The following is a 12,522-nucleotide window of genomic DNA, read 5'->3' on the forward strand; positions in this document are numbered from 1 at the left end:
GAGTGTGATTAGCCCGTTTCTCTTTAACTTGGCGATGGCGTCCCTTCCTGGAGTCATACCACAAACAGACAACCCTCTGGATCCGCGCGTCAATATTGCAATATATGCAGACGATGTGGCAATATGGGCGGTAGGAACCACAGATAAGGCAAAACTCACCGGCCAAACTTTGCAGGTAGCGCTGGACAAAACGGTGGCAGAAATTTCGTGCCTTGGACTGACCCTATCCGCACAAAAATCAACCCTGCTTTTCAGCCACCCTACCTATGCACGACAGACTCATCGTATCCTTATTGAAGGCACTGAGGTGACAAGAGAGAAAACGCACCTCTACCTTGGGCGTCTTATTGATGAGACGGGGAGTTGGCGACCAGCAGTAAAACGACTTCTCATGCAGTGCCGGAAACTACTAGGCCTACTGAGAAAATTCCGTGCCCACAGTCAGCAGGGCCTTCCTCCCAACGGGTTGCTCACCCTCTACAAAGGCCTTATAAAGTCGAAGTTTCTCTATTTGCTACCTCTTGCAAACATCCGCGGTCCACAGAGAGACCAGCTGGAAAGGTTTCACAGAGTTGCATTACGCCTCTGTTTGGGATTACCCTCCAACTCCCCGAATCTCTTAGAGGCAAGAGAACAACCGCTATTCCTCAAGGGAGAGGAGAGCAGCAAAAGGCACCTAATTCGCATTCATGTAGCGCTATCTACTGATTATCTTCTGATGAATCTCCACTCGAGGTCCTCGTCACACTTCGGCCGAATCGCTGCAGAGTTCACGAATGAGATCGGTGACCCTGGACCTCGGTTCCCCATCCGCCCACCCCACTCGACAGAACCACCTCTCAACGTGCAGGGATCACTCCCCGACGTCCGGGCGAGAAAAGACGTTCATCCAGTTGTCGCACGCACTGCTGTAGCAGTAGCACTAGAGAAGTACGTCAGCAGCCTTGAAATATATACAGATGGTTTCGTAAATAAAAGCGCAGGTACGGCAACCGCCGCTTACGTGATTCCATCCATTGGGAAAGAATACGCCGTCCGTATAAACCTTGAAACATCGTCCACGACTGCGGAAATGGTCGCTATACTCTTGGCCTTGGAATACCTTAGGACCACCGAGTGGATGACCGCTGCGGTAATATTAACGGACTCCCGCACGGCCCTGCGCAATTTAGCAAATGCCGGCGAGGGATCACTGCTCGCTCAAGAAACAGCTCATCTTGCAACGACACTACAAGAACGCGGGTGGACGTTAGCATTTCAGTGGGTCCCGGCGCACTCAGGAATTGTGGGTAATGAGCGCGCCGACACCCTAGCCAAGAACGCACACGCTCTACCCTCACCTACTTACCACCTCCGACCCTTTCATGAAGCGAGACTTCTTATTGCCAGAAATATCAGGAGTCGGCACCCAGACCCATCTACAGCGCGAGGCACACCCCCCATCCCAGTCCCTGATTCCAGACTGACAAGGGCAGACGCATCGCTACTCCATCGACTCCGGACAGGGAGTGCGTTTACGAGGCTAGCACTTCATCGCTACGGCCGAGCCGGCAGAGTTGACAGCCCGGAGTGCACAGTGTGTGGGGACCCTGAGGACATCACCCATATACTCCTCATCTGCCCAAAATACGACGCAGCAAGGAAGGTGCTCTTCGCCACTGTCCTAAAAGCAGGAGGACAAACGGCTACAACCACGTGTCTCCTTTTTCCCACTGGTAGCAGGCGGCAAGCATGGAGCATTTTCCGTGCCTCGCTAGAGCTTCTCCACCAGACGGAGCTTGCCGAGCGCCTGTGACCCCTGCATGTCTTCTCCTCACACTCCTATCGCGCCCATCACCCCCCCCCCCCCCCCTTCCCCGTCTCCCTTCCCAACCTTTAAATCCGCCTGGAACTTTGAACTTGTGATTCCTCTTTAATACCCTATCCCACTTTTAATCCCTCATCCCTTTGTTCATGCGAGTCTTCTCCCCTATTAGGGTGAATAATAGTACGCATGGACATTTACCCCCTTTTCCCGTATCTCAACACTCCCCCCCCCCCCCCCCCCCCTGTCTACTCAAATAAGGGACAGCATGAAACGCCCGTTTTCAAACCGGCAGAAAGATTTGTAGTTTTGAAAATCTGAAGTAATCGGAGAAGTAACGGTTACTTATTTAAGTAACGTTCGATTCCCCTGTTAAGTAATTAAATAATCTAATTGACTACTTTTTAACCCAGAGTAATGGTAATTGCCATCGGTTAGTTCTTTCGAGTAACGTGTACAAGACTTCATATGAACCAATACCTGAATCTCGCGGTGCATCGAAATGGTACGTTTCGTGTTCCGGGGCGTTTCTAATTTATCTAGTCGGAAATAATGAGGTTCACTGCTCTCCACAAGCGTTTACATTTGTAACGACGAAGCATTACAAGGACTGATTAGCAGAGGAGATGAGCTTGTGAATTGACAGGTGGCAAATACGCACTCAGCTTCTGGCCGGTGTATTTTGAGCGTTCGTGCGTATGGCGCCTGCTTTGCTCGTTTTCCGAAGTGACGAACATGCGCATGCATATATCTGTGGAGATCGCGTGCTGGAATTTGATGATTCGGTAAAGATTGTATTGGTGTACTGGGTACCAATATCGGGTAGCGTTATCGGTGTGCGGGACCAATGTACTTATCCCCAACTCTGATGGCTGGAACCGCCAAAATGCTGTTCCAAAATGAGACGGTTCTTTTAGTGCGACACTGATCGTGCTTTTCACTTCGCCACCTCTCACAGGGAGTGCAAGACGATCTCGAGGAACAAGAGTTGGAAGAGCCAGATGATGGGGCAGAAGGACGGATCGTCAACTGCAAAGCAGAGGGCTGCAATAGTTATGGCTTTGTGGACAAATCAGCGACTGTTTCTCAGTGCTTCACTTGCGACCGCTGGACGTGCATAAGATGCAACGAATGTCACGAGTCTAATCCCTGCCCGCAATACAAGCCTGTTGATGACGACGAGTACAAAGAAGCGGTGGAGGAGGTATGTGCTCTGTATTAATAGGCGGCCATGACATTAAATAATGTTGCTTTCTCAAAAAAAAAAAAAAAAAAAAAAAAAAAAAAAACGGGTACTATTTTGCATCTAAATTCTCCATGTTCTGCTTTCAAGCAATCGAGGGGCGATGTTGCGGGTCCTTCCGAAGAAGCTGAACAGAACGTCGGACATGATGGCAGATCGGAAAAGCAGGCGGGAAAGATTCAACGCCTGAAGGATACATTCAATGCATTCGTGAGTGAAGGAATAAATTGCCCTAAATATTGATTTTCAGTCTAGCAAGAGCACCAGATTTGTTTTTACCAAAGCTCTCCCTTACAAGTTATTCCAATAAAATCATAAAGGCTATCTTTGTCAGTATGCCCCCTCCCCCCCCCCCCCCCCCAAATAAGAAAAAAAAAAAAGTCCATTAAAAACTTGTCGCGATGAAGAAAACGAATATTTTGGCTAACCTTAGCAACCTAAACTTTGTAATCGATTTGAAGCTGTTAGTCGATAAGAACTTCGTCATATCGCGACGAAAACCCGCGCAGAACTTTAAATCATAAAACATGCAAACAGGGGTGGGCACATATGTTTTGCCAGTCAGTTTGTCAATGCGTTATTCGTTAAAACACTGCAATTTAATTTGACTTTTTTTTTTCAGTTTTCTTCAGGTGGAGCTGGGCGAGATCCACAGAGAAAGCCTAACACGGTGGATGCCGACAGTGACATTGTCAGTCCTGGTCTCGAGAGCATGCGAACTAGAGCTCAACAAAGGACATCTTATGCTTCCGCTGCACGAAAGGCCATGAGCCCGCAGAAGGCTGAGGTTGGTTTCCCCGTCTTTGGTTCTAGAAACTCGGGAAACGTGCCTCGCGGTGCGTCCCGTGGGACGCGCTTCCCATGGCGCACGATGCCACTTTTAGAAGAGGAAGCGAACTGTCCAAGGCGCCAGAAAACTGCTCTGCATATTGGTTAGGCAAAATAACTCTAAGTATCTGCTATCGCAGAATTTGATCTTAAATCGATCGGTCGTGCACGCTTCAACTAGCGCTCTGATGGAACTGGTATACTCTATAGAGTCACTGGACCCTGGAAAGTAGCGCCATTGCCTTCTCGGCCTGCTAGCCGAACGCAAGCAAATACTAAAATACTACCGAAGCCTTGCAAGGCGATTGGCTAATCGGTCTACGTTGCTATGGCAATCGTAATTTAATCGGCCCCTTTAAATCTTCGAAGCTTCGAGAGGGCCGTTCTAATCTAGTCGCACCAAGATCACCATGGAGCATAATCGTACTGAAGGCATTCCTTGCCAATATAAGCGTATTCGGCACTATGTTTGCAATAAACTTGCGAGTCATGCCCATCGCCGCGAATCTTTTACAATTATATTGTTCTTCTTGCGTATTTCAAAGGAGAAAAATTATTTTTAATGCCTCCAAGCACAGACACTGCATGTGGTGGTGGTACGAATATGTACGGGTGTTTCGCCGGTGTGTGGATAGCAATACAAGAAGCGTTTCTATAAAGCTACCCGTCACCAGCGAATTTAGATCGGCTAACCATGAATGGAGAGGTCGAGGAAAAATTGTCCATTTCATGAGTCAAAATGGCGACCATACGGGGAGCTTGGCACTACTTTTCCCACGATACAGTTATTTTGAGTATGCTGTAGCGAATGATGCTGCCAAAGGCTGAGACGTGAAAACCCAGCTCTGCATAAATCCTTCGTTCACACGCGCGAGGGCAGCTCTCTCTCTGTAGCCACGAACAGAGCCGTTTATAGAGAGTTTGGTCTTTGGGAGGAACGGGCAGAGCCAGGTCGTGCACGAGACGCAGATAGAAGGCGTGACGTGCTGTCTTGGCCAACCAGAAGCCGAACATAATCCCCTCGCGATGGTAGCGAGAAACAGTTTTGATAAGCGCGTAAAAGTTAAATGCAGTAACTCTCTATGGTTGAAAATATGGTGCACGTGATGTTTCAAATATAATTGTGAAAAAAGATGTAAGAATCGAATGTGCCGCTCGAACTCTGTTTTGCTCGGGCCGAGTCTGACCGCTGCGACGGCAGATTCCCGGCCCTCGGTGCCTGGCTTGAGGATTGCGTTGATCGTTCTGCTAGATTTTCATTTTGCGGGACCGTGATCGAAAAATGACGTGCACCATATTTTCAGTCACCAAGAGTTTCTCCGACGCACTTGTTAAATTTGTTTCTTGCGATCACCGCCAGGGTGTTGCTTGCGGTTTCTTGCTGGCCACATTCGAATTTGTGAAGACGCCCTGGAACACGGCCAGCCCGCTTTCGACCAATGGCTCCTCCTCGTTTGCCTCCTATACTTCCCAATGTATGGCCAAACTCTATATACGGCTCTGGCCACGAATATGGTCAGCCACGAATAGACAGACCACACTAAGCGTTCCTCTCATGCGTGACGCCGTCATAACTGTAGTTCACACGAGTCAGATGCAGCAGTGCACGAGGCAGGCACGTAACAAGGGGGGGGGGGGGGGGGCATGGGGCCCGCCCCCCCCCCCCCCCCCCCCGAAATCTTTCATTTTGCTGGGACCTCCTCTCCCCCCTTCCCCTCATACAGCACTTTGTCATGAGCGGCCCCCCCCCCCCCCCCCCCCCCCGAAACAAAATCCTGGCTACGTGCCTGGCACGAGGTAGCTGTTCTGCTCGCGCAGACCTCCAGCGTGGTTGTCGTGCGTGCAGAAAGATTAGTTCCCACGATGCATGCCGGCAGCGGTCGAGCAACAAAACTGGCTTGTGAGATTGGTGTATTGGCTTCAGTGCCTCACGCAACACTGCACACGTCTCATGAGATGGAGTGGACTGCCTGTCGGCATGGCGTACCGCGAGCGCTACGCAAAGAACGACACTAAGGCACCCTACCTAGCCTTTGCGTTTTTCAGCGTTCGCGAGTGCTTTGCTCGATTTCCCTGAGCGACGGACTCGCATGTGTTGTGTTATGGGTTTTTGCACGCTGAAGTACGGAGTGGTAAACAGTGCCGGCTTGAAACCGACGGCGTCTGGTGATTAGTCCACAAAATTTGTGGAGGTACGAGGGGTGATTAGAAAGTTTGACTACTCGCATATAAAAAAGACTGACAGGGCTTTAAAAAAAGAATATTTTTCAACAGAATCTACGTTCACACTAATGCACTTCTCCCATTTGCACAAAAAGCTTCTAATAACTTGCAAAAAAAATCCTGCGCTTCAAGTTACTGCTTTGTGGCAGTTTACAGTGCGTTCAAGTAATCGAAAATTGTTCCCTTGAGATGTTTCTTCAGACTCAGGAATTTAAAAAGAGCCACCAGTGGCCAGATTGTGACTGTATGGTGGGCGGTCATGTTCTTTGAGACCACACTGTCGAGTGACAGCCTGGGCAATATGAAACTTGGGAACGGGGACATCGTCACGCAGGAGAACATGTCACTAATCCTCGTCGTTTTTCCACGGTGGCCTAACGCACTTTGGGGATAACGTTAGTATAATCCGAGAAAATATAGTAAGGGTGCAGGCGAGCTGGTGAATATTCACTATGTTGAGTTAACTTGAGACTGGGGTAGAAGTGAAACATCAAACGCAGAAGGAGCAGAATGTAGACAGGACGACGTCTCAAAATCGGCTAACTCGTTTATTTAGTCCACCTCTTTATAAAGTATCAAACTCAAGGTCTTCACCACCAACACAGGACGAAGTCTATACAAGCGCCACAGTCTCCATTACACAATGTAAGAATGGGGACTACCTTACAGGTCGACACGCTTAGGCAACAGGAGGAAGGAGGATGGGTGTTACCTTAGTGTGTCGACCTATAAGGTTGTTCCAATTCTTGCATTGTATGATGAAGACTGTGGCTATTAAATGTTTTAGAGTTCGTCCTTCTGTATTGGTAGTAATGACCCTTAGCGTGAGAAGATCTAAAGAGGTGCATGGTCTAAATAAACGTGTTAGCAGAGTTTGGGACGTCGTCCTGTCTATTTTCTGTCCCATCTAGTACGTTTTTATGTTTCTCTTCTACCCCAGTCTCAGGTTAATTTAACATGGTTAGCATAATATTTACCTTGTCATGCTGTTTTCGAAATAATCAACCAGGAGGATCCTCTTCGTGCCACAAAAAGACTCCATCATCTTTCCCCAAAGCGTTGCGTCTTGCGTTCTTTCGGAGGGGGGGGGGGGGAGTGACTCTATTACATAGACTGTTGTATTGTTTATAAGTCCCACTGGTAAAGCAATGTCTCGTCTTTGTTCACAAAGCCGCCTCGGTGGCTCCGAGGCGAGAGCGCCGGCCTACGGATCCCCAGGTGGCGGGTTCGAATCCCGACCGAGGTGCCCGCAATATGACGGAGGCTTATTGCGGAGAAGGCGCCGTGTAACCGAGCTTTCGGTTGCACGTCAAAAGATCCCCAGGTGGTCGAAATTAATCCTCAGTCCTCCGCTGGGAGACTTCGCTCAACCTCCGTCGAGAACGGACGTGCTCTTGGAGCTCTCCGTCCTCGCCGAGTTCCCCCGCTCCGAAACGCGAGCCTCCAGTATAAACATCGAGAGGCCCGCTCCCCGGTCGGCGGCCCCCGATTTCGCCTCGCCGAGCCTGGAAGCCCGAGATTCCTACCCCACATGGGTGGGGCCGACACCAAACGGCTGCCTACGATGAACGGCATCCATTGAGACCACACAAGTCCACAAGTCCCGGTGAGCCCACCACTTTTAACATTATCAGACTCCTAAGACACAAACCGAAGCCCGCCCAGCTAAGCCAAACGACGAGCACGGCGGCCGGCGCCGCCCGCGCCATCAGAGCGCAGCTCTCGACCCGGCAACAGGCGGACGCTTGCCCCTAACCATCATGGAAAGTAGTCAAGCATCATCCCAGCGCCAACCGACCAACCGAGATGAAAATGAACGCGCGGCCGATCTCAATGGGAACCCCAACCCAAACAACGACGAGTCACCCAGTAAAGATGCCTCGCATCAACAACAGGAGGAAACAAATAACTTCTCTTGGACGGACGTAGTCGGCAGGCGAGCCCGAAGACAACAACTTCAATCCGAGAGGGAAAAGGCCGCTGCTGCCGAGAAAGCACCCAACCACTCCTCAAATCCCCGTAGGAGAGCAGGTGATCCCGGCTCCCCCTACACTCAGGAGAACCGGAGCCGCCGAGCACAAACACAAACGCTGCACCAAAAAAGGCTACCACCCCTCCCGATCGACGACTACAAAGTGGTCATCCGGCCGAGAGACGGTCTCAACCTCGGAGCCTGGAGTACGGACAAGCTCACACGAGCCATCCTCGTGGCATCTAAACTCTCGTCCACCGAAACGTCCGATATCACTATAAGAATCCGCCGTGACCAGAACCTGGCGATCATCAGCACCCCAAGACTAGAGACATCCTCCCGCATACAAGCAATCTCGGCGCTAACTCTCGAAACCAGGCAATACGAAGTCACAGCATACCTGGCAGTCCCCGACAATTCATGCAGAGGCATCATCTCCGGTGTAGACACCAGACCGACAGCCGAGACACTCACTGAGGAATTACGTGCCCCCGGGACCAACATCTTGTACGCCAGAATGATGGGACAGACTAACACTGCCATCATCACATTTGAGGGACTCAAGGTACCCCACTACGTGTACCTATCGGGCGGTGAATACCCATGCAGACCCTACCAACCAAGAAAACAAATATGCGGCGTTTGCCTGGGCCTAGGACATCGCACCGACGTGTGCCCGCAACCGGAGAAGAGCCGATGCACCACCTGCGGAACACCTGGCGGTGCCATGGAAGATCACCAGTGCCAACCCTACTGCATAAATTGTGGCGGTGAACACCCAGCGGTCGACCCGCGCTGCCCGGCCCGACAGAGAGGACCATACAACAAGAAACACGTCCAACAACACCAACAAATGCAAGGACGACAGAAATCACCCCTACCACCGCCACCGCCCCCACCGCCCCAACCAAGAAGTGCAGACCCTCAATGGCCGAAACTACAAAGCAAAACCTGGGAAGATCCTAATCCTTTCATCTTCCTGGCCGACTCCACACCGCAAGATTGCCACGAGCCCAGCCCACCCACAGGACACCCGAAACACGTCGGCAGGAATAAGTCCCGTTCCAGCTCGAGGTCACAAAGTCGGCCCCGGACATACGGAGAGACGCAGCGAACGGACCAAAGGGGAAAACAGAAACCCACCCTCCCCGGGGATGACCGCAACGAAACGAAGGTAAGCTGGGCAGCGCAGCCTCCTAACCCTCCCTACGTCCCCACACTCGCAGACGCTCCCTCCCCCCCACACACCAGTACCGGACCCTATACGGGATATCATCACAAAGCGAACAATCATGACAGCAACCGACACGCAGACGACAGCACAACCAGATTCAGACACGTTCGCAAAGACCAAGGAGCATTTTGCCCAATCCCTACAGAGTTTCCGAAGAGAAATTCAAGAGGAGTTACGGAACTTCCGAGAAGAAATCAGGGCCCTCACCAGACAACCCATAGAAGAGCTCAAGGAAGCACTCCGACAGACACCACGCGAGGAGAAACTCGCACCCGCCGAAAAAATACGGCAGGAAATAACACAGGACATACAGGAAATGAAACAACAAATAATACAGCAGATTGCTCTGCAACTCCCCCAACTCATCCACGCCGCTCTAACAGACCACCGAATCAAGCTCTCTCAGGCAGAGCCGAACCTCCCGTTGCACACGGACACACACGGTGAACGCGATCATCGTGAAGCGAGACGAGTACACCCTTACCACCGACCGACTACCGAAGCCTCCTGTGTCCCTGCTGTAGCGGCACAATCCGACGTCTTTCAACGCCAGCCCCAACACGAAGACAAACACTAGGAAACAAAACAAAAAGCACTCTCCCCCTACCGCCCCCGTGATCTCTACGCGAATCTGGCAATGGAACTGTAGAGGGTACCGACGCAAACGCGGAGCCCTCACACAATACCTCAGCACCCACACACAACGCCCCGACGCCATAGCCATACAAGAAACCAATTGCGCCCCCAACCTGTCTGGATACGAAACATATGTGCAGAATACAATCCACGGAGATACACCGCGAGTAGCGACTCTGGTCGCAAAACACATCCCCGTCATAGAGCATACCATGGACAGAAATGTAGACATCCCACATGTTCTTCTGGAGCTCCTCCCCCAGAAACGCGGAGGAACCAGCCTCTTCATACTGAATATTTATAGTCCCGCCAAGAGTGGCAAGAGAGACACCTTCGACAACATCTTCCTCGACGCGATTCGAATAGCCCGACCACGAGAAAACACCTTTCTTATAGTGGGGGATTTCAACGCGGCACACCCAGCCTGGGGCTACGAACATGAGACAGTAAAGGGACGGAAGTTAGCTACGACTATATCTAGGAACCAGCTAACCCTCCTGACCGAGCCTGACCAACCGACAAGGCTGGGTAACAGCGTAAACCACGACACGAGCCCGGACCTAACGCTCGTGCGAGCAAAAAAGCCATGTACCTGGACAAACCTCCAAGAAAACCTGGGGAGCGACCATTACATTCTTGAGACTGAGATCGAGATCCAGACCCAGATCGGCCGAGGCCACGGACGCACACAACGACTCATAAACTGGGACGCCTTCCGACAGCTAAGACCACCCCCGGAGGGGGAAACAGCAGAAGCACACCCACCCCTAGCACAATGGATCCAGGAACTTAAAAATGACATTGACAAGGTGACTACGCAGGTGAAAACCACAAGTGCAGCCCCAGTTATAGACCCACATCTACTCCACCTGTGGGAAGCTCGCAGGGGACTCACCCGGAGATGGAGAACTCGCAAACACAACCGAAAACTCCGAAAACGCATAGCAGAGCTCACCTTAGAGGCAGAACAGTATGCCGAGGAACTCGCACAAACCAACTGGTACAAACTTTGTGATCAGCTCCAAGGAACCCTCGGAACCAAACGGGCCTGGACGCTTCTCCGAAGTCTCATAGACCCAACAAAAACCAAGGCGGCAACATCCCACGCAATCACCAAACTTCTTCACCGAGAAACACGAAAGGAAAATGAGCTATGGGACGCTCTCAGAGAACGTTACTTAGCAACTGGCCCTAAACCCAAATACTCTTCATACCCGCACAAAGAAGCCACGCATCCCCTTGACACAGACATCACCGAATCCGAAGTCCGAAGCGCACTTACAAACATAACCCGGAGCACGACACCAGGTAAAGACGGCATTACATACAAAATGCTTAAAAATCTCGACGACGGATCCATCACCGCCCTTACGGCTTATTATAACGAGGCTTGGAACACTGGTACGCTGCCACAAGATTGGCGACATGCAGACATAACCCTCATACCCAAGCCGGGCAAGCCACTCTCCCTCGAGAATCTTCGCCCCATATCTCTCACGTCATGCATAGGAAAACTCTTGGAGCACATAGTCCTTAAACGACTCCAACCACACCTGGAAGCCATCAACTTCTTCGCAGAGACCATGTTCGGCTTCAGGAAAAACCTATCCACCCAAGATATACTTCTCCAACTTAAAGAAGACATCCTCGACCACCCAGGACGGGCACAGACAAGGGCGGTTTTGGCTCTTGACCTCAAAGGAGCCTTTGACAACGTGTCACATGACGCCATCCTGGAAGGCCTCGCCCGATCCCAATGCGGAAAGAAGACCTACGAATACATACGAGCTTTCTTATCCGACCGAACCGCCACCTTGGGGATCGGCGATCATCGATCCGACCCAATCCTGCTCACGGGAAAGGGCACTCCCCAAGGTTCAGTCCTCTCGCCAACACTTTTTAACATTGCCATGGCAGGGCTTCCTCATCTCCTCGCCAAAACACCCAACATCCAACACGCACTGTATGCCGACGACATCACCATATGGACCAGCAAGGGCTCGGACGGCCAGATACAAGACAACCTTCAGGAAGCAGTAGACACCACCCAGAAATTCGCTATAGCAGCAGGACTCAGCTGCGCAGCTGAAAAGTCTGAACTCCTGCTCATCCGAGGAGCACGCAAAACTAATAAACGGAACAAGACCACAGACGAAATCACCATACACCTTGAAGGCACCCCCATACCAAAAACCGACCGTCTAAGGATACTTGGCTTGCACCTCCAAGCCAATGCAAAAGCCACCCATACCGTGCAGCTGCTAAAGAAGCAATGCATCCAAATAGCCCACCTCATACGCAGAGTCGCCAACAAAAGAGGCGGCCTCAAAGAAACCGATACCATTAGGGTTGTGCAAGCACTTCTCATCAGCCGAATAATATATCACGCCCCATACCACAAACTAAACCAAACGGAGCTAAATAGACTCAACATCATTCTCCGCACAGCGATTAAAACGGCCCTTGGACTCCCCCCGTACACCTCAACCCAACGATTACTCCAACTCGGCCTGCACAATACTATTGAGGAGCTGATCGAAGCCCACACAACCGGACAACGCACCCGTATGAGCTACACAAAG

At 51.2% G+C, this 12,522-nt stretch overlaps 1 protein-coding gene across 2 annotated transcripts in view; it reads left to right on the forward strand.

Annotated features, from left to right (window-relative positions):
* Window positions 1–12,522, forward strand: part of LOC8036456 — a 68,581-nt gene that overhangs the window by 34,006 nt on the left and 22,053 nt on the right. For both annotated transcript variants that reach the window (XM_040206787.2, XM_040206789.2), the window contains 3 exons: window positions 2,763–3,008; window positions 3,138–3,257; window positions 3,670–3,834. In XM_040206787.2, the coding sequence (XP_040062721.2) occupies window positions 2,763–3,008; window positions 3,138–3,257; window positions 3,670–3,834 (531 nt within the window). The remainder of the gene's footprint in view (window positions 1–2,762; window positions 3,009–3,137; window positions 3,258–3,669; window positions 3,835–12,522) is intronic.

Source organism: Ixodes scapularis, unplaced genomic scaffold, assembly GCF_016920785.2.
Source record: "Ixodes scapularis isolate PalLabHiFi unplaced genomic scaffold, ASM1692078v2 PGA_scaffold9__187_contigs__length_104089568, whole genome shotgun sequence".
In the NCBI taxonomy this organism is placed as follows: Eukaryota; Metazoa; Arthropoda; class Arachnida; order Ixodida; family Ixodidae; genus Ixodes; species Ixodes scapularis.